This window comes from Hypanus sabinus, chromosome 9, assembly GCF_030144855.1.
Source record: "Hypanus sabinus isolate sHypSab1 chromosome 9, sHypSab1.hap1, whole genome shotgun sequence".
Classification (NCBI taxonomy): domain Eukaryota; kingdom Metazoa; phylum Chordata; class Chondrichthyes; order Myliobatiformes; family Dasyatidae; genus Hypanus; species Hypanus sabinus.
In genome coordinates this window covers 68,555,251-68,582,352 of record NC_082714.1, presented here as the reverse complement: position 1 = coordinate 68,582,352, position 27,102 = coordinate 68,555,251, and the positions used below count along the sequence as shown (strand labels likewise).

The 27,102-nt window shown below is 45.9% G+C and overlaps 2 protein-coding genes across 9 annotated transcripts in view; one reads left to right on the top strand and one right to left on the bottom strand.

The window, feature by feature from the left end:
- mlst8 (MTOR associated protein, LST8 homolog (S. cerevisiae)) overlaps nt 1-26,077 on the bottom strand; it is a 72,382-nt gene extending 46,305 nt beyond the window's left edge. The window contains exons 1-2 of one of the 6 annotated variants that reach the window (XM_059979869.1): nt 26,002-26,077; nt 3,121-3,277 (exon numbers count right to left, since the gene is read on the bottom strand). In XM_059979869.1, the coding sequence (XP_059835852.1) occupies nt 3,121-3,249 (129 nt within the window). In that variant the 5' untranslated portion in view covers nt 3,250-3,277; nt 26,002-26,077. Of the gene's footprint in view, nt 1-3,120; nt 3,278-6,919; nt 6,945-7,194; nt 7,260-10,888; nt 11,105-11,428; nt 11,564-26,001 lie in introns of those variants that run through there. The other 5 variants (XM_059979868.1, XM_059979864.1, XM_059979865.1 and 2 more) reach the window with 5 other exon arrangements.
- pld6 (phospholipase D family, member 6) overlaps nt 25,799-27,102 on the top strand; it is a 194,752-nt gene continuing 193,448 nt past the window's right edge. For 2 of the 3 annotated variants that reach the window (XM_059979870.1, XM_059979871.1), the window contains exon 1: nt 25,799-26,326. In XM_059979870.1, coding sequence (XP_059835853.1) covers nt 25,924-26,326 — 403 coding nt within the window. In that variant the 5' untranslated portion in view covers nt 25,799-25,923. The remainder of the gene's footprint in view (nt 26,327-27,102) is intronic. The other variant, XM_059979873.1, reaches the window with a different exon arrangement.

The following is a 27,102-nucleotide window of genomic DNA, read 5'->3' as shown; positions in this document are numbered from 1 at the left end:
ATCCCCTATGACTACCGCATTCCTCATCTTCTTCTCTCCCTTCTGCACCAAAGAACCAGGCTCAGTGCCAGAGACCTGATTGCCGAGGTCATCCTCTGTCAGGTCACCGCCCCCCCCCACCCCCCCAGCATCAAAAATGAGGTAATGATTACTAAGGGGGATGGCCACAGGTGTGCTCTCTACTATCTGAGCTGTTCCCATCTCTTCCCTGACCGTCACCCACTTCCCTAACTCCTGAAGCCTCGGGTGACTAACTCCTTGTAGCTCCTATCTACCTCCTGCTCACTTTCCCTAATAAGCTGCAGGTCATCAAGTTACAGCTCTGGATCCCTAACATGGTATCTCAGGATTCCCACATCTGACACCCAGAGCAAAGTACAAACCCTACAGACATGTTCTCTGTTCCTCAAAAAAATGCAGTTTGTTATACACATTAACAACTAACATGAGAGGGCACAGTTTTAAGGTGCTTGGAAGTAGGTACAGAGGGGATGTGAAGGGTAAGTTTTTTTAAGCAGAGAGTTGTGAGTGTGTGGAATGGGCTGCTGGCGACTGTGGTGGAAGCAGATACAATAGGGTCTTTTAAGAGGCTCCTGGATAGGTATGTGGAAGGGGAAAATAGAGGGCTATGGGTAATCCTATGTAATTTCAAAAGTAAATAGTAAGTACTTGTTCAGCACAGCATTGTGGGCTGAAGGACTTCTATTGTGCTGTAGGTTTTCTATATTTCTAACTGACAAGTAAATGCAGAGGCAACATTTGTAAATTTGCAGATGACACAAAAAAAAGAAGAGTGGTTGAGTGACAAGAATAGTGTTAGGCTACAAAATGTTATTAATCAGTTGGTAAAACAGGCACTGCAACGGCACATAGAATTTAATTCGGACAAGTGTCATGTAATTGCTTTTGTTTGGGGGGAGATTGTCTACTAAGTGCAGGATATACCATGAATGGAAGAAAGGGATCCTGCTGTTAATTTCATAGATCCCTAAAGGTTACAGCACATGTAGATAAGGTGGTTTACGGGATGCTTGCCTTCATTAGGCAGGACATAGGGAAATTTGATAAAACTGTCTAAAACTTTGGTTGGACCACAGCTGGAACATTGTGCGCAGATCTAATTGCCACACGACAGAAAGGATATGATCATACTGGAGTGGAGGCAGCAAAAATTTACCAGGATGTTGTCTGGTATGGTGAGTTATAAGAAAATAAATAAGTTGGGTTTAGTTTTTTTTAAGAGCACAGGAGGTTGAGGGGATACCTGAAAGATACACAAAATTGTATAGGATAGGTAGCAGGAAACTTTTTCTTCATGGCATAGATATTGATGTGTAATGGGCATGGGTTTAAGCTGAGGAGTTAGGAGGTTTGGAGCGGATCTGAGAAATAACTTTTTCAGCCCGAGGGTGGGTACAATCCTGTACACACTGCCTAGTGGTGGTAACAGGTTCTCCCTCTCCCTCAACATTTCAGAGTCTGCACAGCAGGGCAAAGTAAGCTAAAGACCAAGTACTGGTTAATGGGATCAATTTTGCTCTGTGCAAACAAAGAAATGAAATGTTGAAAATCTGAAAAATGAATGTTATAAATTTAATAAATCTCAATACAGCTGGATCTATATAATTTGACAAAATAGTAAGCACACAATTCAGTTTGATCTTCAGTTTGCTGTTCATGCAATCAGTCAGCCTCAGGGTCGACAAATCAGATTATGTTTAATACCATGGATGGCTGATCACAAACGTTGCTACCAGTCTTGAGCATGATACCCAGACTGACAGTGCACAGAATAAGTACAGTGCTTTCAATATAGCGTAGGGAAGTCCATGGTCATTTTGCTGGAAGGAATACAGGCGTAGACTATTTTCTAAATGGGAAGAAAATTCAAAAATCAGAGGTGCAAAGGGACTTGGGAGTCGCTGTGCAAGATTCTCTAAAGGTTAACTTGCGGGTTGAGTTAGTGGTAGTGGAAATGCAATGTTAGCATTAATTTTGAGAGGACTAGAATATAAGAGCAAAGATGTGATGCTGAGGCTTTATAAGCAATTAGTCAGACCATACGGTGAACAGTTTTATGCCATCCAAGAAAAGATGTGCTGGCATTGGAGAGGGTCCAGAGGAGGATCACAAGAATGATTCCAGGATTGAAAGGGTTACCATAGGAAGAGTGTTTGATGGCTCTGGGACTGTACTCATTGGAATTTAGAAGAATGGGGGGTGGGGGAGGAATCTCATTGAAGCCTCTTGAATATTGAAAAGTCTAGATAAAGTGGATGTGGAGATGATGTTGAGGGACATCCACTTAAAAAAGAGATGAGAAGGAATTTGCCAGAGGGTTGTGTATCTGTGGAATTTGTTGCTGTGGAGGCCAAGTCACTGGGTATATTTAAAATGGAGATTGATAGGTTCTTGGTTGGTCGGGGCATTAAAGGTTACAGGAAGAAGGCAGGAGAATAGGGTGAGAGAGATAATAAATCAGCCATATTGGAATGGCGAAGCAGACTCGATGGGCCTTATCGCCTAATTCTGTTTCTATATCTTCTGGTCTTTATGGAATAGTGAGTGAATGCTGCACTGTCAGAGGAGATGAACTCTATATTACAAAGAGTTCCCCCCCATCCCACGACTCTCTGCAAGTTTAGTGTAAAAGGTTTGAGAGGAAAGCTGATGAGTTCCTAAGCAACACCATAGTGAAGTTAGTGGATCTACTGCCTCACAGCTCCAGTGACCCAGGTTCAATTCTTACCACCAGTGCTGTCTGTGTGGAGCTTGCACATCCTCCCTGTGACTGTGAAGGTTTCCCTCCACATCCCAAGGATAAAAAGGCAGGTAGATTAATTAGCCACTGTGAATTGTCCCTTGTGTGAAAGTGAGTGGTTGAATCTAATGGGAGTAGATGGGAATGCTGGGTAAATGAAATGGCATTCATGTGGGATTAGTATAAATGGCAGATGTTTGATGTCACATGGACTTGATAGGCTGAACAGTTTATTTTAGTACTGTATGACTAAGATTTCTTCTTTGAATTTTACCAAATCAAACCAGTTACTCATTTATCTAACTACAGTTTGTTGTACTGTGAAAAATGTAATTTGCTGAGATGAACTTCAAGGATACGGAGTCCTGATGCTGTACGGTCCGGGTGCAGATCCCACTGTGTGCCTGCCAGAAGCGAACAGTGTGATCGTAACCAGCAGTGGCCAGGATGACAGGGTCGCTGCCCACAGTGCCTGGACTTGTGTTCATGGTGTCACCCTGTGTAGGTAACTCACACCTGTAATAAGAAATGAAATTAGCATGGCCATTTAGGCTGCTACCGTCACAGTCTTTAAAGAAATGATAAAGATTTGTTACATGCTCATCAAAACATACAGTGAAATGCATTGTTTGCCTCAACGGCCAACACGGTCCGAGAATTGTGCTGGGGGCTGCCCACAGGCATCACTATGCTTATGGCACCAAATTGGCATCACTAATTTTAACCATATGTATTTGGAATGTAAAGCACTTGTGCTAATTGCTATGTTACTGAGCCACCCGCTAACATTGCCAGCTTTAGCCTGTGTGGTAACACAATGGCAAAATACTGGACCACAAACTCAAAACTCTTATGTCTCCATCACTGAAAGTGATTAAACTAAACTTACTACCAAATGGATATGTACAGCTGCTGAATGCTGGGAAAATGCCAATGTGATCATTTAACCATAGCAACTGAACAGCCTGTAACTCTGCAGACAGCTCAGTCTCTCTCTCCCTCCTTCCTCTATCCATTTCTCTGCCTCCCTCAACCTCCTCCACCCCTACTCACCTCTCCCCCTCCCTCCAGCACCACACACTTTATCTCCATTCCCTATGCTGAACCCTCTTCCTTGTCACCCCTCACCCACTCATGTCTTTTTTCTCTTCCCTGCTCTATTCATCCCAACGGTCCCTCTCCACTTTCCTTGCAACATCCTCCCTCCCTGTCCCCAACTTACCATGTTCCTTCCTCAAATCTTACTTTCCCCCTCCCTGCCCACCACCTCCAAACCTCCCTAACCCCAACACCTCTCCGAATCCCTTCCTGCCTCTCCTTCCCACGCCAATCTCAACTCAATGACTCCCCTTTCCCACACACATCCTTATCACCCACTCCCTTCAACCCCTCCCTCCCCACCATGCCATCACCCGTCACTACTCACAGTCCCTCCCCACCTCTCTCACACCCACATCTCCCCACCTCCCCCTCAACACACTCATATGTAATATACAAGATATAGGAGCCATAGGAGCTGAATGATTTATTATCCTTCAACCCCATTCTCCTGACTTCTTTTACGAATCTGAAGTAGTGAGAGAGACACTGCTGCAAAATGGAACCCATTTGGAAAGAACAAGTCGTCAGGAGTGTTTTATTTGAGCCAATAAAAAGGGAGGTGTAAGCGGAGGCTAGTGCTAGAGGAGGCGGCTTTGGCAAGAATCAGTTTGGGCAAGCACAGGCGGAGGTTCTAAGTATGTTTTAGTAAATTTTCTTTTCTCTTTCTTTGTCTGTTATTGCATGGTGATGAGAATCGGTCCAGAGTCATTGATATGTTCTTTGTTTTATGTGAGATGTAGAAACACTGAGAGACCTCCAGTCTCCCTGATAACTACATCCACATGAAGTGAATCGAGCTGCAGCTCCCGAAAGACTGTATTAAGGAACTGAAGCTACAGCTCAATGACCTTCGGGAAAATGACATGGTAGCAGCAGGGAGGTAGCTACTCCAAGTTGCAGGAGGCAGGGACCAGGAGAGGGGAAGGGAATAGGCAGCCTGTGGAGAGTACCACGGTGACCATTCTGATCCCGCTCAATAATAAGGCGAGAACTTTTGATACTGTTTGGGGGGTGGGGGGGGTGCAACCTATCAGGGAGAAGCTGCAGCAAGTAAATCTCTGGCACTGAGAATGGCTCTGTGGCTCAGAAAGGAAGGTGGAGAAGAGTAGTACAGCAGTGATAGGGGATTCCACAGTTAAATGAGCAAACAGGAAATTCAGTGGAGAAGAAAGAGACATCCAAATGGTATTTTACCTCCCAGATCCAGGGTCTGGGATGTCTCTGTTCAGGTCCAGAGAATTCTAAACAGAGAGGGTGAACAGCTGGAAGTTGTGGTATATATTGGTACCAACTAAGTATGTTGGAAAAGGGAAGAAGTCTGAAAAGGGAAAATAGGGAGTTAGGTAGAAAGCTGAAAAGCAAGATACTTAGGCAATAAACTTTAGATTGCTGCCTATGCCATGCACTACATGGGACAAGAATAGGCAGATGAATATGTGGCTGAGAAATTGATGCAGAGTTTCAGATTTCTGGATCATTGGGATCTCTTCTAGGAAAGGTATCATCTGTACAAAAACTATGGGTTACACCTGAAACCCAAAAGGAACCAATATCCTCATAGGCAGGCTTGCTGGAGCTGTTGGGGAGGGTTTAAACTAATGTGGCAGGGAACGATAGGGATGACGATGGGGCAGTTGGTATACAAGTGGATGCAGTGCACAGTGTAACTGTGAGGAAGGACAGGCAGATGATAGGCATGAGTTGAAGTGTAATATGGGGACAAAAATCAAAAAGGGGGATAAATACAGGACTGAAGATGTTGTATTTGAATGCATGCAGGTTGGCAAAGAGGGTGGAGTGGCTCTGTTGGTGAAAACATTAATCCAATCCTTACAAAGAAGCAACATAGGATCAGATTATATAAAATCCTTGCAGGTAGAGTTAAGAAACTGCAAGGATAAAAAGACCCTTTTGGAAGTTATACACAGGCCTCTGAACAGTAGCCAAGATGTGGGATACAAATTACAGAAAAATATAATAATGGCAATGTTACAATAATCACAGAGCCTTTTACAAGTAGATTGGGAAAATTAGGTTGGTGCTGGATCAGAAGATAGGGAATTTGTAGAATGCCCATGAGATGGCTTTTTAGAGCAGTTTCTGGTTGAGCCTGGCAGTGAAAAAGGCAGTGATCCTAACATGACAGAAATCACCCTGCAGTTTAAGAGGGAGAAACTAAAATCAAATGTATCAGCATTACAGTGGAGTAAAGAGAATTAGAGGCACAAGAGAAGAGCTGGCCAAAGTTGATTGGAAGGGGACACCAGCAGGGATGATGGCAGAAAAGCAGTGGCTGGAGTTTCTGGGGGAAATTTAGAAGGTTCAGGATAAATACGTCCTAGAGATAGAAGAAGTATTCTGAAGGGAGGATATGGCAAGGAAGTCAAAGACAGCATAAAAGAAAAAGAGAGGGCATATAGTATAGTAAAGAGGGGTTTGGCAAGCTTTTAAAAACCAACATAAGGCAACTTTAAAAAAAAAAGCCAATAGGAGAAAAAAGATGATATATGAAGTAAGCGACTCAATAATATAAACGAGTATACCAAAATTTTGTTCAGAAGTAATGAATATGAGAGAGGGGAGGGTGGCCATCTATAATTTTGCTGATGATACATCCATTATTGGCAGAATCTCAAATGGAGATGAGAGGGTGTACAGGAGCAAGATATACCACCTAGTTGAGTGGTGTTGCAGCTACAACCTTGCACTCAATGTCAGAATAATCAAAGACCTGATTCCCAACTTCATAAAAAGTAGGACAAGGGAACACGACCCAATCTTCATTGAGGGATCAGAAGTGGAGAGAGTGAGCAATTTCAAGTTCATGAGTGTCAAGATCTCTAAGGATCTATAAAGGCGGCAAGATAGTGGATATATTTCATTAAACATTTGAGATTTGGTTTGCCACCTAAAACACTTGAAAACTTCTACAGAAGAGCATTCTGACAGGCTGCAAATCTGTCTGATACAGACAGGGAAGGGAGGGTGTGTATTGCACAAGATCGAAAGAAGCTAAAGAAAGATATAAAATGAGTCAGCTCCATCATAGGTACTAGCCTCCGTAGTATCCAAAACACCTTGAAGGTGCAGTGCCTCAGAAAGGCGGTGTTCATTATTAAGGGCCCGCCTGACCCAGGTCATGCCTCTTCTCAGTGTACGAAACCATCAGCACCCTGAAGAATGTACACCCGGAGGCTGCTTTCATTGTCACTGGAGAATTTATTTGAGCGTCGCTGACTAAAGAGTCTCTGAAGTTTTGTCAACACATCCAGGTAAGCACATAGGGAGACAGCATACATGACCACTGCTACTCTCCCTTCTGCAATGCTTACAGAGCACTCCTCTGCCCGCCACTTGGGAAGTCTGATCACTCCTCCATCCTTCTTTCAGGCAGAAGCTGAAACAAGAGGCGGCCATAGTTAAAATCGTCTACTGTTGATCTGACCAATCAGTCTCCATGACACAGAACTGCTTTGATGACATCATTTGGAATGACTTTGGTAATGAGGATGTCTCCAAGTTCATGGAAGGGGTCACAAACTTCATCTGGAAGTGCACCGAGGACGTTGTCCCCCCAAAATCGGTCAGAGTCTATCCAAACCAGAAATCCTGGAACAAGAGTTCCATGAGCGCTGCACTCACCACATGAGACTGAGCTTTTGCCACCGGTAACCACCAAGAACTCAAGAAATGCAGCTCCGATCTACACAAAGTAATCAAGGCAGCAAAACGACAATACAGGGACAAGATCCAGACACAACTCTCCACCAACAACACACACAGCTTATGGGAAGGTCTGCACACCATTGCAGACTTCAAAGCTAAACGCAGTGGTGCTGCCAAGATCACTGCCTCTCTCCCAGATGAGCTATATCTTTTTTACAATTGGTTTGATGTCGACAACACTGAGCTCCCGAGGAGAGCTGCTGATGCGACTTGCACCTTGGTCATCTCCGAGGCTGAAGCATGCAGGTGTTTCCAATGGGACCAGGTGGGTACTCAGAGAGCACACAGCACAACTGGCTGGCTGGTGTGTTTGCAAACATGTTTAATCTCTCCCTCTCCCAGTGTAGAGTGCCCTCCTCCTTCAAAGCATCTATCCTTGTCCCTGTACCTAAAAAGACCAAGGTAACCTGTCTTAACGACTGGCATCCTGTCGCACTCACCTCAATAATAAGCAAATGTTTTGATAGGCTGGTTAAGGACTACATCTGCAGCATGTTACCACTCACATTGGACTCCCTACAATTTGCCTACCAACACAACCAATTGAGAGATGATGCAATAGCCAGAGCTCTACACACTTGGAGAGGAGAGATGTTTATGTGAGAAAGCTATTCTTGGACTACAGTTCAACATTCAACACCATAATTTCCTCCAGGCTTGATGAAGCTCAGAGACCTTGGCCTTCACCCTGTCTTGTGCAGCCGGATCCTGGACTTCCTGTCAGATTTCGGGCAGGTGGTAAGAGTGGGCTCCCTCACCTCTGCCCCTCAACACAGGAGTCCCCAGGACTGTGTCCTAAGCCCCCTCCTTTACTCTCTGTACACCCATGACTGTGTCACCACCCAGAGCTCCAATCTGCTAATTAAATTTGCAGATGATACTACATTGATTGGCCTTACCTCAAATAATAACAAAGTGGCCTACAGAGAAGTCATCACTCTGGCACAGTAATGTCAAGAAAACAACCTCTTCCTCAATGTCACAAAAACAAAGGAGTTCGTTGTGGACTACAGGAGGAACAGAGACAGGCTCGCCCCTATTGACATCAATGGATCTGGGGTTGAGAGGATGATCAGCTCCAAGTTCCTTGGCATACACATCACCAAGGATCTCACGTGATCTGTACACACTGGCAGTGTGGTTAAAAAAAAGCACATCAGTGCCTCCTTCACCTCAGATGTTGAAGAAGTTCGTGATGAATGCCCGAATCCTAAGGGCTTTCTCCAGGGACAAAACTGAGAGCATCCTGACTGGTATGGGAACTGTACTTCCCTCAATTGCAGGACTCTGCAGAGTGGTGCAGACATCCTAGTGATCTGTGGAAGTGAACTTCCCATTGTTCAGGCCATTTACAGTCACAGGTGCGTAAAAAGAGCCCGTAGGATCATTGGGGACCCATGTCACCCCAACCACAAAGTGTTCCAGCTGCTACCATCCGAGAAACATTACTGCAGCATAAAAGCCAGGACCAACAGGCTCTGGAACAGCTTCTTCCACCAGATCATCAGACTGATCAATTCCCACTGACACAATTGTATTTCTAAGCTATATTGACTGTTCTGTTGTATATCTTACTGTACATATTTATTACAAATTACAATTTGCACATTCAGAAAGAGACGTAATATAAAGATTTTTACTCCTCATGTATGTGAAGGATGCAAGAAATAAAGTCAATTCAAATTCATTTCAAGAGGGCTAGAGGAGCAAAGCTGTGATGCTGAGGCTTTACAAGGCATTGTTTAGACCGCACTTAAGAGTTTTGGGCCTTTTATCTAAGAAAATATGTACTATTGGTTCCAGGAATGAAAAGGTTAATGCATGATGAGCATTTGACAACTCTGGGCCTGTACTCACTGGAGTTTTGAATAAGATCATGAGACATAGGAGCAGAATTAGGCCATTTGGCCCATTGAGTCTGCTTCACCATTTCATCATGGCTGATCCAATTTCCCACTCAACCTGAATCTCCTGCCTTCTCCCCATATCCCTTTATGGCCTGACCAATCAAGAATCTATCAACCTATGGCTTAAATATACACAAAGACTTGGCCTCCACAGATACCTGTGGCAACGAATTCCAGATTCACCACTCTATGGCTGAAGAAATTCCTCATCTCCATTCTAAATGGACACCCCTCTTTTCTGATGTATGTAAGGGGGAATATTTAAAGGCCTGGATCTAGTAGAAATAGAGAGGATGTTTTCAATAGTGGGTGAGTCTAGGACCAGAGTGCACAGTCACAGAATAGAGGGATGTCCATTTAGAACAGAGAGGGGAGGCATTTCTTTAACTAGAATGTAGTGAATCTGTGGAATGCATTGCCATAGATGACTATGAACGCCGAGTCAGTGCATACAATTTAAAATGAAGGTCGATAGGTTCTTGATTACTCAGTGTCAAAGGTTACAGGGCGAAGGCAGGAGAACAGGATTGAGAGCCGTGATGGAATGGTGGAGCAGACTCGATTGGCTGAATGGCCTAATTCTGCTCCTATGTATTATGTCTAATCAATAACGCAGTAACCTCAGCTTTAAATATACTAATGACGTGGTATCCACAGTCTGTGACAATGAAATCCACAGAATCACCACACTTGGCGAAAGAAATTCCCCTTCATCTCTACTCGAAAGGAAAGTCTTTCTATTTTGAGGCAGTGACGTCTTGTTTCCACAATAGGAAACATCCTCTCCTGGTCCACACTCTTAGCCTTTCAGTAATCAACATGTTTCAACGAGAACACCCCTCATTTTTTGAAACTGCAGTGAGTACAGGCCCAGAGCATTATACGTTCCATAATTAACATTACATAATGAAACATAATTTCATTACAGTATCATTGTCGAGAATCTCCTTAGACTCTCCAATGCTAACAGATCCTTTTTCATATGAGGGCCAAAATTGCTCACAATCCTCCAAGTGTGGCCTGACCACTCCTCTTTCCTCTCTACCTATTCAATCCTACATTCATTTAATTCCCCCTCCTTCCACACTCTCTTCCCTTCACCCTACCTCACTTACCTTTCCCCGCATTTCCCCACTCCCTCCCCCACCCACTCCCCATTCTCCCTCTCCTGCTCCTCATTCCTCCTATTCCCAACCCTTCCCCCTTCTCCAACTTCTTCCCCTTCCCTCAACTTCACTATTTTCTCAAAACTCCCCTCTCCCGACTTCCTTCCCTTCCCCCTCCCCAACTTGCTTCACCATTCTCTCGTGACTCCCCTTCCCCAGCGTCCTTGACCATTCTCACAACCATTCCCCTTCCCCAACCCTCCGCACCCCACCACCCCAAGTCTCACCTATTCCCCGGCACGGATTCACCCACCAGCAAATCCTGGTCCGTGCTACTAAACCATCCGGTCTGCCACCACAACTGGGAACTATCGGCCGGCCGGACCGAGCCGAGCAGAGAACTCCGCTCTCCTCTGTACCCCAACTTCCTCCGGTTTCCTCCGTCCTCAGCCACACGGGACGGTAGATGATACACCGCCTCTCTGCCCTGGGTCTCATTCAACGAATGGCGTAGTTGGGACCTTGTGGGAAATGTCTGCAAATCTAATAACATTATTATTCACCGTCAGGATGTTCCCAATGATCTAGATCGGGATGCTTCCCTGTATATCTCTGACACCACCACACTCCCTCCCTTTTTGCTTCAGTCGCCCCTCCCCCTCCTGTATTCACTACTTTTTTGGTGAGCTTTTCCGTTCATGTTTACACATCAGACCGTGATGCAACCAGTCAGGATTCTCTCCACTGTGCATCGAGAGAAGTTTTAGAGGACACGTCGAATCTGCGCAAACGACTAAGATAATGCCAAGGAATTTAAAGTTACTGACCCTTTCCACCGCCAATCCCCTGATGAAGACTAGGTCGTGCACCTCTGGTTTCCAGCTCGGTGTTCTAGATAATCTAAACAAGCAGAACGGGGAAGTTGGCGGCAGGTGCAGTACAACAGACACGGTGAGTTTCATTTCAATGTTAGAAGAACCAGAAAGGCAGAATGTCAGTGTCCTGTTCCTGCTCCAACTCTCCAAGCGCCTATGTCCCCAACGCATTCTGGTTACAGTTTTTACTGGAGCATGGCAGTAAAACTATGCAAGCATTCATCATCGGTAGTTTCAATGTTGTTAAATGGCAATAGAAGTTAGCAGGAAGCTTAGTGGGTGAGGGGGACCCAGTTTCAGGATGCACAGCTTTCTTCCCAAGTGCTGGAGGAAGGATACAGAAGACGCGGGTAGAAGATTGTGTTTCTTTAACTAATACAACTTCATAGTAAACGTATTGATGAACCCCGCCCCCCCGTTGGTTTGTCATTCATGTACAGCAGAGCTGTTTTATGTGACTGAACTTCACCCAGCAACACAAAATTACATTGCCCAACCGAAGATGTGAATAGGTATCTCCAACTGCACAAATTCTGCCAGCTCTGTAAGAATGAATATCTGTAGTAAAAACAAATAACACAACAATTGCTATTTAGTTTCAAAGAAAACTCTATTTACAATCACAGGAGCCAAAGTATAGTAGTGGATAGCTGGTGTTTTTCTTCCCCCAGGGTGGAAATGTCTAACACTAGAGGACATACAGTTGTCAGAAGGGGCAAGTTCAAAGGAGATGTGCGGGGCAAGATTTCACACAGAGAGTGGCAGTGCCTGAAATACGCTTCAAGTGTGATGGTAGAGCAAATAGGACAGAAATGCTTAAGAGGTTCTTCAGCAGTGGAAGGATTTGGATATCATGTAGTCAGGTGTTTTTTTAAAAAATTAGTTCAGCAAATCATTGGCATACTGTTCTATGTTGGGAAGATGTTGGAGTCCATTTTTAAGAATGAGGTTTCGAGGTACTTGGAGGCGCATGTTAAAAATAGACCAGACAGAAAGTCAAAGAACCAGTTGGCATAGACCAGTTTCCGAAAAGGGTAATCTTGCCTGACAAATCTGTTGAAATTCTTTGAGGAAATAACAGACAGGATAGATAAAGGAGAATTGGTTGCATTTTCGGAAGGCCTTTGACAAGGTGCCACACATGAGGCTGCTTAACAGGTTAAGAGCCCATGGTATTATGGGAAAGATACTATCATTGACAAAAGAATAGCTGACTGGCAGCAGGCAAAGAGTGGATATAAAACAGGCCAATTCTGACTGGCGGCCAATAACTAGTGGTGCTCCACTGGGGTTGGTATTGGCACCACTTATTTTCACATCATATGTCAATATTTTAGCTTTGTAGGGGGGAGGGCGAGAGAGGGAGGGAGGTAGAGATGGAGGGGAAGGGAGCAGGCTATGGAGTGGGGAGGGGAGAGAGGGAATGGGGAGGGAGTAATGGAGTGTGGGAGGGAGGGGGAGAGAGAGAATGGGGAGGGAGAGGGGTGGAAGGGGAGGGGGGAGCAGAAGGGGAGTGAGGTGGAGGGGGAGGAGAGGGAGAACAGAGAGAGATGGGTGGGAGGGGGAGATGGAGGGGGAAGGGGAGGGATGGGGAGAGAGTAATTGAGTGGGGGAGGGAGAAGGGATGAAGTGGAGTATGGGGAGGGAGGTTGGGGAGAGAGGGGTAAGACAGGGAAGGGTAGAGAAAGGGGAAGAGGGGCAAAGGAGAGAGGGATGGAGTGGAAGAGGGAGGGCGAAGAGAAGGGGGAAGAGGGTGTAACCTTAAATTTGCCAGACCAATAACCACACCACAACAGTTCATTACTTTATCCTTTCACCAGTTTATTTGTTCGAACTCAGCCGGCGAGAAACTCGGAGCCAAGCATCAAAGAGACAGAATACCTCTCTCTCTCTCTGGTGGCTCGTAATGAGCTTCTGTCTAACACCCAGAAATGTTACAATTTATGGAAAAGCAAGACAAAAAGCAATCAGTTCAACAGATATTCCCGCCGAGTCAGTTAGCGCAAAATTTAATACTTAGATAAGAGAGATCAAAGTTTTAATTACGGGTGGATGTACTGTCCAATCGTTATCGGTTATTCCCTTTGCTAGGCCCTGACTTAATTACAGGCAGTTGTTCATTCCTGTATCTGTGAGTGTGTCCTCCCTATTACAAAACAACAAGAGCACTTAGCTCAATGCATGTGAAAGCATAAGTCAGGATGTGTGCGAGCAATAAGCAGACCCCAACTGTCAGAGCACAACATAGTCAGCAGACACCAGCAAGGTCGTTAGTCTCAAACCTGCCTCAGGTGGGATTACTCACAGAAAAAACAGACGCAATTTGTAACCTGTTTGTTACAAGAGTCCAAAAATCATTTCTTACATCCCTAATATCCTTAAAACTTCATCAAGGGGGAGGGGGTGAGGGGAACAGTGTGGAGGGAGGAGGGATGGAGTGGAGGACGGAGGAGGGAGTGAGGGGAAAGAGGGGGAAGGGAAAGAGGGATGGAGTGGGGGAGGGATGGATGGAGTGGAGGACAGGGGAAAGGAGGCGAGAGAGGGACAAGATGGAGGGGAGGGGAGAGCAAGGGGAAGGGGAGAGGGATGGAGTGGGGGAGGGAGGAGGGATTGAGTGGAGGACGGGGAAGGGAGGGGAGTGGGAGAGAAGGGGAAGAGGGGAGGGGAGTGAGGGGGAGAGCATGGGGATGAGGGGGTAGTGGGGAGGGGAGTGAGGGCAGGAAGGGGAAGGCAGGGGAGGGGAATGAGGGCAGAGAGGGGGAGGGAGATGGAGAGGGAGAAGGAAGGGGAGGTGATTGGAGTGATGGGGAGCGTGGAGGGGGTGTATGGGGTGAGGTGTGTTGGGTATGGGGCGTGAGGGGAGGTGAGAGGAGGGGGGAGAGAGATGGAGAGGGAGAAGGAAGGGGAGGTGATTGGAGTGATGGGGAGCGCGGAGGGGGTGTATGGGGTGAGGTGTGTTGGGTATGGGGCGTGAGGGGAGGTGAGAGGAGGGGTGAGAGAGATGGGGAGGGATGGTACGTTCCTCGTATGTTGACCCTTGATAATTCTCATTATGCTCCTCTGGACCCTCTCCACTGCCAGCTTATCATTTCTTAGATAAAGGGCCTAAAACTGCTTACAATACTCCAAGAGTAGTTTCATCAATGCCTTATAAAACCTCAGCATAGCATCCTTGCTTTAAAAAAAATAGGACCTAGTGCTTTCCCAGCATATAAGACGAACAAACTCGTCTTGGGCGTTCAGCCGGGTACAGATATCAATCCTAACTGACATTTAGATGACATACTCTGCCATCTTCATCAGGGATGAGGCCTGCCACGTCTAGCCGAGTGGTATTTATACCCCCATAGTCCATCCCTCCTGATTGGTTAGATCTCATCCACTCAAGTTTCTGCTCTCTCACTTTGTTTATAATCGAATTTAACAAAGACGAAAGTCTCGCTCTAAGTAAAGTGGAATTCGATTGTGAACAAGATGGGGGAGCAGACACTTGCTTGGATGAGGTCTAATCAATCAGGAGGGACAGACTACAGGGGTTTAAATACCACCAGATAAGCCATGCCCTGGCATCATCCCTGATGAAGATGGCACAGTTTGTCATCAAAATGTTGGTTATAATCGACACCTGTAACCAGCCGGAAGCCCGAGAAGTCTTTATCCTTGTTTTTATAGTCTAGTCCTCTTGAAATGACCATTGCATTTACTTTCTTTACCACCAGCTCAACCCGCAAGACAACCTTTAGGAAATCCTGCACAAGGATTCCAAAGTCCCTTTGCACCTCGATAATAGTCTATGCCCTTATGCCTTTGACCAAAGTGCATGAACATACTTCCCTGCATTGTAATCCACCTGCCACCTCTTTGCCCATTCTCCTCATCTGTCTCAGTTCCTCTGCAGACTCCCTGCTTCCTCAACAATACCTACCCTTCCACCTATCTTCGTTTTGTCCACAAACTTGGCCACAAAGCCATCAATTCCATCATCCAAATCATTGACATATAATTTGAAGAAGCAGTCCCAAGACCAACCCCAGTGGTTTCAAGTTCCTGGGTCTCTGAAAATCTATCCTGGGCCCAACATTTTGATGCAATAACAAAGAAGGCACCCAAGTTTCCTCAAACTCCTAATGAGGTATAGTCACTGTTGTGCCTAAAGCTCATTAGGAGTTTGAGGAAACTTGGTATATTACCAAAGACACTCACAGATTTCTACAGACGTACTCTGGAGAGCACTCGAACTCATTGCATCACTGGCAGGTATGGAGGGGGCCACTGCATAGAATCAGAAAAAAGCTGCAGATAGTTGTAAACTCAGCAAGCCCCATCATGCCTACCCAAAGTCACCTTCAAAAGGCAATACCTCAAAAAGGCAGCATCCACCATTAAGGACCCCAACACCCAAGACATGGTGTCTTCTCATTGCTCTGATCAAGTAGGAGGTAAAGGAGCCTGAAGGCACACACTCAACATTTCAAGATCAACCTCTTGCCCTCTGCCATCAGATTTCTGAACGGACAATGAACCCATGAACACTACCTCACTATTTTCTCTTTCTTTTTGCACTACTTATTTAATTTTGTATATGCATCTTATTGTAATTTATGGTTTTATTACTATGTATTGCAATGTACTGCTGCTTCAAAACAACAAATTTTACAACATATAGAACCATGGAACACTACAGCACAGTACAGGCCCTTCAGCCCTCCATGTTGTGCCGACCCATTTAATCCTTTAAAAAAAAGTACTAAACCCACACTACCCCATAACCCTCTATTTTTCTTTCATCCATGTGCCTGTCCAAGAGTCTCTTAAATACCCCTAATGTTTTAGCCTCCACCACCATCCCTGGCAAGTCATTCCAGGCACTCACGACCCTCTGTGTAAAAAACTTACCCGATGTCTCCCCTAAACTTCCCTCCCTTAATTTTGTACATATGCCCTCTGGTGTTTGTTATTGGTGCTCTGGGAAACAGGTACTGACTATCCACCCTATCTATGCCTCTCATAATCTTGTAGACCTCTATCAAGTCCCCTCTCATTCTTCAACGCTCCAAAGAGAAAAGTCCCAGCTCTGCTAACTTGTTCTCCAAACTAGGCAACATCCTGGTAAATCCCCTCTGCACCCTCTCCATAGCTTCCACATCCTTCCTATAATGAAGTGACCAGAATTGAACTCTGTGCAGTCTCACCAGAGATTTGTATAGTTGCAACATGACCTCTCTACTCTTGAACTCAATCCCCCTGTTAATGAAGCCTAGCATCCCATAGGCCTTCTTAACTACCTTATCAACCTGCGCAGCGACCTTGAGGGATGTATGGATTTGAACCCCAAGGTCCCTTTGTTCATCCACACTCTTAAGTAACTGACCATTAATCCTGTACTCAGTCTTCTGGTTTGTCCTTCCAAAATGCATCACCTCACACTTGTCCGGATTGAATTCCATCTGCCATTTTTCTGCCCAACTCTGCAGCCTGTCTATATCCTCTTGGAACCTTCAACCACTTACAGCTCCATCCACAACTCCTCCAATCTTTGTGTCATCCGCAAACTTACTCACCCATCCTTCTGCTTCTACATCCAGGTCATTTATAAAAATCACAAATAGCAGAGGTCCCAGGACAGATCCCTACAGCACTCCACTAGTCACCGACCTCCAGGTAGAATACTTTCCTTCCACAACTACCCTCTGCTTTCTTCCTTTAAGCCAATTTTTTATCCAAACAGCCAATCCACTTATCCCATGCCTCATGACTTTCTGGATGAGTCTCTCATGAGGGACCTTGTCATATGCTTTGCAAAAGTCCATGTAGACCACATCCACTGCCCTACCCTCATCAATTTCTTTTGTTACCTCTTCAAAAAACTCAATCAGGCTCGAGAGGCACGATCTTCCCTTCACAAAGCCATGTTGACTATTCATGAGTAGACTGCACTTCTCCAAATGCTCGTAGATCCTATCCTTAAGAATCCTTTCCAGTAGTTTGCATACCACCGATGTAAGACTCACCTAGTTCCCAGGTTTCTCCCTATTATCTTTTTTAAACAAGGGAACTACATTTGCCATTCTCCAGTCCTCCGGCACTTCCCCTGCAGCCAAAGAAGATTCAAAGATCATAGCTAATTCTCCCGCAATCTCTTCTCTCAATTCCCACAGCAACCTGGGGTGTATCATATCCTGCCCTGGGGATTTATCAATCTTACTGTTTTTAAGAAGATCCAGCACTACTTCTTCCTTAATTTCCACATTGTCCAGCACACAGGCCCGCTCTACTTCGACCTCATCCTGATCAAGATCCTTTTCACTTGTGAATACTGAAGCAAAGTATTAATTTAGGACCTCCCCAACCTCCTCCACTTCCAGGCACATGTTGCCCTCTTTATCCTTTAGCAGTCCCACCTTCGTTCTCGTCGTCCTCCTATTCTTCACATACGCATAGAAAACCTTGGGGTTCTCCTTAATCCTACATGCCAAGGCCTTCTCATGCCCCCTTTGAGCTCTCCTAAATCCTTTCTTTAGCTCCTTTCTGGCTACCCTATATTTGTCATAAGCCCCTCCTACTTCCTGCTTCTTATATCTAACATATGCTTCCTTTTTCCTCTTGACGAGTTGCCTCATGTTTCGTCAGCCACGGTTCCCTTTTCCTACCATTTTTTCCTTGCCTCGGTGGGACAAACCTATCGTGAACCCAGCTTGTGGTCCCTAAACTTCTCCCACATTACTTCTGTGCTTTCCCCTTTGAACATCTGTTTACTTTCCTGTACATCCTCTTTACTCTCGCTAGCTCCTGCCTCATCCCTTCAAAGTTAGCCCTTCCCCAGTTAAGCACTTTACCCATTTTGTCTGACTTTATCCCTTTCCTATGCTGAAGCTAATGGAGTTGTGGTCACTCTCACCAAAATGCTCCCCAACCAAGAGGTCTGTCACCTGACCAGGTTCATTACCCAGAACTAGATCCAGTATAGTCTCTCCTCTTATCGGCTGGTCCACATACTGTGTCAGGAATCCTTCTTGAATACCCCTGACAAATTCAGCCCCATCTATCCCCCTTGCACTCAGGTGGTGCCAGTCAATATGAGGGAAGTTGAAATCACCTATAACTACCACCCTGTATTTCCTGAACCATTCTAAAATCTTAACTGCCCCTCGATGTCCTGAGGGCTATTTGGGGGCCTATAGACAACTCCCAGCACAGTGATTGATCCCTATCTAGGAGATCTAGGAGTCCTTGTCCATCAGTCACTGAAGGTGAATGAGCAAGTGCAGCAGGCAGTGAAGAAGGCTAATGGAATGTTGGCCTTTATTACAAAGGGAATTGAGTACAAGAGCAAGGAAATCCTTTTGCATTTGTACAGAGCCCTGGTGATACCACACCTGGAGTATTGTGTACAGTTTTGGTCTCCAGGGTTAAGGAAGGACATCCTGGCTGTAGAGGAAGTGCAGCGTAGATTCACGAGGTTAATTCTTGGGATGTCTGGACTGTCTTACGCAGAGAGGTTAGAGAGACTGGGCTTGTACACGCTGGAATTAAGGAGATTGAGAGGGGATCTGATTGAAACATACAAGATTATTAAGGGATTGGACAAGATAGAGGCAGGAAATATGTTCCAGATGCTGGGACAGTCCAGTACCAGAGGGCATGGTTTGGGAATAAGGGGCAGGTCATTTTGAACAGATTTAAGGAAAAACTTCTTCTCCCAGAGAGTTGTGGGGGTCTGGAATGCACTGCCTTGGAAGGTAGTGGAGGCCAATTCTCTGGATGCTTTCAAGAAGGAGCTAGATAGGTATCTTGTGGATAGGGGAATCAAGGGATATGGGGACAAGGCAGGAACTGGGTATTGATAGTAGTTGATCAGCCATGATCTCAAAATGGCGGTGCAGGCTCGAAGGGCCGAACGGTCTACTTCTGCACCTATTGTCTATTTCTGATTTCCACCCAGACTGACTCCATGGACACTCCTTCTGCAGAGTCCTCCCTTTCTATAGCCGTGATACTATCCCTGACCAGCAATGCCACTCCCCCACTTTTCCACTTCCCATCCTATTCCTTTTAAAACACCTGAACCCTGGGACCTGCATCATCCAATCCTGCCCTTCCTCCAACCAAGTTTCAGTAACGGCCACAACATCGTAGTTCCACGTACTAATCCATGCTCTAAGTTCATCCTCCTTGTTCCTAATACTCCTAGCATTGAAATAGACACATTTCAACCCCTTTAACTGGCTACAATTATGTTCTGTCCCCTGCCTGTCCATTCCTCATCAACTCAGAACTCTTAGCATCTTGCCCTTGTCCTTCTACCTTAATCCCTGCACTCACATTCTGATTCCCACCCCCTTGCCAAACTAGTTTAAACCCTTCTCAGCAGCTCTGTCAAACCTGCCTGCCAGGATATTGGTTCCCCTGGGATTCAAGTGCAACCCGTCCTTTTTGTACAGGTCACACCCGCCCAAAAGAGGTCCCAATGATCCAGAAATCTGAATCCCTGCCCCCTGCTCCAATCCCTCAGCCACACATTTATCCTCCACCTCATTCTATTCCTATTCTCACTGTCGTTTGGCACAGGATTACTACCTTTGAGGTCCTGTTTTTCAACTTCCTTCCTAACTCTCTGTAGTCTTCTTTCAGGACTTCTTCCCTTTTCCTGCCTATGTCATTGGTACCAATATGTACCACGACCTTTGGCTGTTCTCCCTCCCACCGCAGGATATCTTGGGTGCGATCAGAAACATCCCGGACCCTGGCACCTGGGAGGCAAACTACCATTCAAGTTTCTTTCCTGCGTCCACAGAATCGCCTGTCTGAACCCCTGACTACACAGTCCCCTATCACTACTGCCTTCCTCTTCCTTTCCCTACCCTTCTGAGCCACAGGGCCAGACTCTGTGCCAGAGGCACGGCCACTGTCCCTTCCCCCAGGTAGGCTGTTGTTCTTCCCCCCCCCCCCCAAACAGTACTCAAACAAGAGTACTTATTGTCAAGGGGTACAGCCACAGGGGTACTCTTGGAAGAGTACCTGACTCTTCCCCTTCCCCCTCCTGACTGTGACCCACTTGTCTGTCTCCTGTGGCCCTGTTGTGACCACCTGCCGAGAACTCCTCTCTATCACCTCCTCACTCTCCCTGACCAGACGAAGGTCATTGAGCTGCAGCTCCAGTTCCCCAATACGGTCCCTTAGGAGTTGCATCTCGATGCACCGGGTGCAGAAATGGCTGTCCGGGACACCGGGAGACTCCAGGACCTCCCACATCTGACACTGACCACAGAAAACTGGCCTCAACACACATACTGCCTCCTTTTGCAATCAGCAACTGCCTCACCTTGTACCATTTCTGCTGAAGCCCGTTGAGCCAAAGCCCTTTCACTCTGCTGCCTCTCACTCCGCTGCCCGCTGGATATGGCTGCCTTCTTTTTAAACTGTTCACGCTCAAATGGCTGACGTCACGCGCCTGCACAGTCTGGCCTCTCTCTTCTCCTGAGAACTCAAAATATCTTCCTGCTGGAAATCCTTAGGTGCTCTCCCACTGCCTTCTTGCTCCGGATCAAGAAAAATGCTGATGATATTATACCCGATTCTGATTCAATAATGGACTCCAACATTTTCTGAGCAACAGAAGCCAGGCTAACTGGCTCATGGTATGATTTCCTTTCTTTTGTGTCCCTTCCTTCTTTAAGAGTGGAGTGATATTTGCAATTTTCTAGTCCTCCAGAATTGTTAGTGATTCTTGAAAGGTCATTACTAACGCCTCCACATTCTCTTCAGTTATCTCTTTTTGCCACTTGGTTCAGGTAAGTTACCTACCTTCAGACCTTTCAGCTTCTCAAGCACTTTCTCCCGAGTGATAGCAACTGCACTCGCCAATGTCCCTGACACTCTTGAACGCCACCCCCCCAACAAGTAACTACAGCATTTTGATGCTCCATATTCTAGTATTCCAGTCACTTTAGTCTCGTGTCTCCAAATTTAAGAGATGTTGATATTCGATTGTAGTCATGAGGACCACCCATCTAGATTAGGAATTTGTTTGGATGGACTCAGTAAGTCAGTCTGCTTAATCAAGTTCCACAAAATTGTGAAAGGTCTGAACAGGGTGAATTCAAAACACATTTCCCTTTAGAAGATGCAGCAACTTCCACTTATCACCTCTCAGCTTAACATAATTTTCACTCTCCCCTCTCACCTTTACTCCTCACCCATTCCCTCCACCTCTTTATAATGGCTATCATCTTCCCTGTATCTTTCAATCTTAATGAACAATATCAAGTTGAAATGTTAACTGTCTATTTCCCTACATGGATGCTGCCTGACCCGCTGAGTTCCTCCAACGTTTTGTGTTGCTCCAGATTCCACCCTCTGCAGCCTCTTTGTCTCCCCTCCGGCAATAACTAAGGATTGGAATTAAATTCACTGTTGGGCACAGTGGATAACTGAGGGAGACTTTTGGCCAAATAGCCTAATTCTGCTCCTATGTCTTATGGTCTTTTCAAAAAGCTGGAATAAGGAGAGCCAATAATTCACTGTTCAATCGATGCAGAATCTGTTTTCCACAAGAACTGTGTCAGTGACAAATTTGGTCAGTTGTTCTGTCAGGAGGCATGTTGTACATCAAGATGTTTAAATGTATGGATGACATCACCGAACAACAACTTCTGACTTAATGACGGTTGGCAGTCGAACTTAAAGGTGCATTGGCGCCACCAACTGGAGTGTGGTGTAGAGAATTGGGAAATAAAACCCCTACTAGTTCTTCATCAAATGAAAACTAAATTACCCCAAAAGATTGTAAATAATGAAAGACAATATTGTGAATTAAAGTCACTTCCCTAACTTACAGTTTTGAACTGAAGACTATCAACCCCTAAAGATAGGAGTAATTTCTTTCAACCTTATATGCTTCACAATGTATTAGAATGTGTTCAATTGTTTCATAATGATGACAACACCTGCACACCCCAGAATGATGTTTTCCAAGAAACAAGGAATAATTAAGCATACTATACCCAATTCTAAGTTGAGTTAATATAATTTCTTCCCTTCTTGTTTTACCCCCTTCTCCCATCAATCCAACAGTTTTATGTATTCTGTAAAGGTGTCTCCCCTTATGCCCATTATCCCACAAGTCTTGCCATTATTCCCTAATTCTTAGCCCACTAGGTCCTTAGTTCCTGATTTGCTAAGTTGAAGGTCTATATCCACAGTTGAACAGCTACTTTAGCTAAACAATCAACCTGCTCATTCCCCTCAACACCTTTATGTGCAGAGACCCACAAGATAACAGGTAAAACAATACTTTGAATATAAAATTAAGTTTGAAGAACTTCCAGACCCACTGACCCACTGCTAGAATGACCTGTGTTAAGACTAATCAAAACCGAAAAATATCTGAACAAATTACAACATTGCAAGGACAAATTTCCCCCACCTACTGTAAATCCACAATGATGGCAACCAATTCAGCTGAATATTCTGATAAATGGTTAGTAAGACATTACTTTATCATTACCTGACACAAAAACAGCCACACCAGCATTCCCAGTTAAATTATCTTTTGATCCATCAGTAAAAATGGTGAACATACCACAATAATTTTTCGTAACATATTGATGAACCAACACTCTCGGGCATATCTGGATCCTTGGACTTCATTAAATCATTATAACGTAAAATGAACTAATGTCACTGGGGGGAAAAGCAAGAAGGGGTTACTGAGAAAGCTAGAATGGGGTATATTGCGTAATCCAGCACCTATGTTCCAAGTGTGAGAACCTAGCCACCCAAAATTAAAAACACTCTCCATGTGAATATTCCCACAACATTTCTTCAAGAGTTTGGCCATACACTTTCAAATCAAGTGCAGGTCTATTGCTCCTCTTTGTAAAACACATAACTTGTGTTTTAGCTACTGAAAGCTTAAAACCCATGAATTTGCCCTCTCTGACTTTATTAAACACTAACTGCATCCTAAATAGTTAAACTGAAATTTCTACCTTTAATCCATAAAGCTCCACCTTTAATCCTACAAAAAATTATTTGCCCATCCCTAACTCAGGGAAAATATCATTAATCATAATATTAAACAATAAAGGGCTACGAATACTGCCTTGTGGGGTCCAGTTCTCTACCTTATAGAATCCTGAATATAGCTTATTTACCCCGACCTACATAGAGCATCCCAAAATTAAAAACTCTCCATGTGATTTTCCCAAAAGTCTTCCAACACACTTTTGACAGAGTAATCATTTCTCTGCACCCTCAGATTAATCTAGTATGTTAACATCAGCTTCAACAGTATTGCTCCAAAGAGCACTATATGAGGCCATCCTTACCCTCAGCCATTAAGCTCTATGAGTCAATCTATAGCCAGGGAAGTGATGACCCTCCCTCCTATTAGAATGTTTGTGGTAACTTATTTTTTATTCTTTCTACTTCTTTTCTAATATTTATATCTGTGCACTTGTAATGCAACTGTGACACTGTAATTTTACTCGGGATCAATAAAGTAATTATCTATCTAACCTCTGCTACTGTAAGGGTATTTGTCTCATTTCAACCAGTAAAGCTGAAACAGGAGTTGACCTTACTGTATCACAATACAAATTTAAAGCCTGTGCTTGGATCACATCCAAACATTTGAAATGTGCAGATGAAGCTGATCCATAAGCCACACAGCCTGAATCAAGAACAGATCAAATTAAACAAATATATATGGTCATTGAAGATTTTCGTGAAAATCCACATAGACACCAAGGATACTTAATGCTCCTTTACATTTATCAATTACTTTGCTGATATGGCGTTTCCATTTCAGCTGAGAAATCTTACCACTACATTTCATCAAGAGTTTGGCCATATACTTTCAAATCAAATGCAGGTCTATTGCTCCTCTTTGTAAAACACATAACTTGTGTTTTAGCTACTGAAAGCTTAAAACCCATGTGTTTCCCCTCTCTTCGACTTTATTAAATGCTAATTGCATCCTAAATACAGTTAAATTGAAATTTCTACCTTTAATCCATAAAGCTCCACCATCTACAAAAAATTATTTGCCCATCCCTAACTCAGGGAAAATATCATTAATCATAATATTAAACAATAAAGGGCTACAAATACTGCCTTGTAGGGTCCCGTTTTCTATGTTATCGAATCCCGAATATAGCTTATTTACCCCGACCTACATAGAGTATCCAAATAAAAAACTCAGAAAAAATTACATAACCTTCCTCACTCCTAATTTCCCTAGTTTAAGTAAAAGACGTCTCCTCCATAACACATCACATGCTTTTTCAATATCAAAAAATACTGCTATTACGACCTCTTTAGTTATCCATGTTTTCGTAATATCATTTTGTAAACATAAAACTGAATCCAAAGTTATTCCACACTTCCGAAATCTGCTCTGATCAAACACTGTATCGCCTTTCTTTTCCAAAATGTAATTCAACCAGTATATTAGTATCTGTTCCATAAGGTTACACAATGGGACATGGCAACAGTCAGTGCCCCGCGTGCGGCCGGTTTCGGCGCGCTCGGAGTCCCGCGTGCGGGCGGTTTCGGCGCGCTCGGAGTCCCGCGTGCGGGTGGGCTGCGCGCGCTCGGAGTCCCGCGTGCGGGCGGTTTCGGCGCGCTCGGAGTCCCGCGTGCGGGTGGGCTGCGCGCGCTCGGAGTCCCGCGTGCGGGCGGTTTCGGCGCGCTCGGAGTCCCGCGTGCGGGCGGTTTCGGCGCGCTCGGAGTCCCGCGTGCGGGTGGGCTGCGCGCGCTCGGAGTCCCGCGTGCGGGCGGTTTCGGCGCGCTCGGAGTCCCGCGTGCGGCCGGTTTCGGCGCGCTCGGAGTCCCGCGTGCGGCCGGTTTCGGCGCGCTCGGAGTCCCGCGTGCGGCCGGTTTCGGCGCGCTCGGAGTCCCGCGTGCGGCCGGTTTCGGCGCGCGCTCGGAGTCCCGCGTGCGGCCGGTTTCGGCGCGCTCGGAGTCCCGCGTGCGGCCGGTTTCGGCGCGCTCGGAGTCCCGCGTGCGGCCGGTTTCGGCGCGCTCGGAGTCCCGCGTGCGGCCGGTTTCGGCGCGCTCGGAGTCCCGCGTGCGGCCGGTTTCGGCGCGCTCGGAGTCCCGCGTGCGGCCGGTTTCGGCGCGCTCGGAGTCCCGCGTGCGGCCGGTTTCGGCGCGCTCGGAGTCCCGCGTGCGGCCGGTTTCGGCGCGCTCGGAGTCCCGCGTGCGGCCGGTTTCGGCGCGCTCGGAGTCCCGCGTGCGGGTGGGCGGTTTCGGCGCGCTCGGAGTCCCGCGTGCGGGTGGGCTGCGCGCGCTCGGAGTCCCACGTGCGGGCGGTTTCGGCGCGCTCGGAGTCCCGCGTGCGGGTGGACTGCGCGCGCTCGGAGTCCCGCGTGCGGGCGGTTTCGGCGCGCTCGGAGTCTGGGCTGGGCACGTGATGCGGTCGGTTAGGAGAAGCCATTGCGAGAATGTGCTGGAGCGTGTTGGCATTGCGGAGCCTGGCGGTGTTTACCGGCGCTCTGTTGACAGCTGAAGGCCTCTATTACCTGCTCCGTTACGTGAGGAAGTTTCGTGAGCAAAAGCCCAAGGTGCTGTTTTTCCCGACACCGGTCACCTGCTTGCGGCCGCTGCTGTTGAGCCCCAGACACTGTGATTGCAGCCTGCCGCACGGGGAAAGCGCGCTGAGTAGCCTGGCCCGCCTGTTGCTCGGTGCAGGCCGCTCGCTCGACGTCTGTGTGTTCACCATCTCCAGCTCTGACCTGGGCAGCCTGGTGCTCGCCGTGTACGGCCGCGGGGTGCGGGTCCGTGTTATTACCGACTCCGACTACATGGCACTGGCTGGCTCCCAGGTGGGCATATTCCGGAAGGCAGGTGAGTGATAATGGCCCTCAACTCACCTATGCTCAACACTTGAAATAGCCGGTCAGCGTCACTGTCTCCACATGCAACTCCCAAACCCATATCTCTGCACTCCAACCCCGACCCGGTTTGCCTGCTCCACCTGCGCGCCTTAATTTGCTTCACTGGTAACTAAACCACGATGAGAGGTATTCCATGTATTAAAACGAACAGACGGCACGAAAATTGAAATATAAAAGACTGCAGATGAATTGAACTAATGGTCTAGCATATCTGAAGCCCGATACAGGGTCTTCACTTGAAATGTCAACAAGTCCTTCCACCCCACTGAACGCCCATGCTCTCTACCTGCTGTGTTCTTCCAGCAGTTTGCTGTTTTTTGCTTTAATGCTAATACAATGTGATTGAACGTTGTAGTTCATTGCAGTTTAAAAAAAACTGGTAGACCCTTGTAGCAAATTAGAATTCAATTGAGTGGTTCCAGGAAACAGCGGAAGATAGAAAACATTTGTGGAATTGTTCATAGGTCTCATTAGATAGTTAAAATGTGCTTGGTATAAATAAGCACATTAATGGTATGTTTAAAGGGGAACTTTAAAGGTTTGCGGGTTGTTGGCTGGAAGCTATGTGAGAGGATGTGTTGATGAGTAGCATTTAAAGAAGTACAGAATTTGCAGTAAATAAGTTCCTTAGGCACAGGGACATAATTGGAAAAGTGGTGCAGCTATGAATTTCAAGAGAAATTGCAGTTGGTACCATAAAAATGCAAGTATGATTTATTTAGCAAT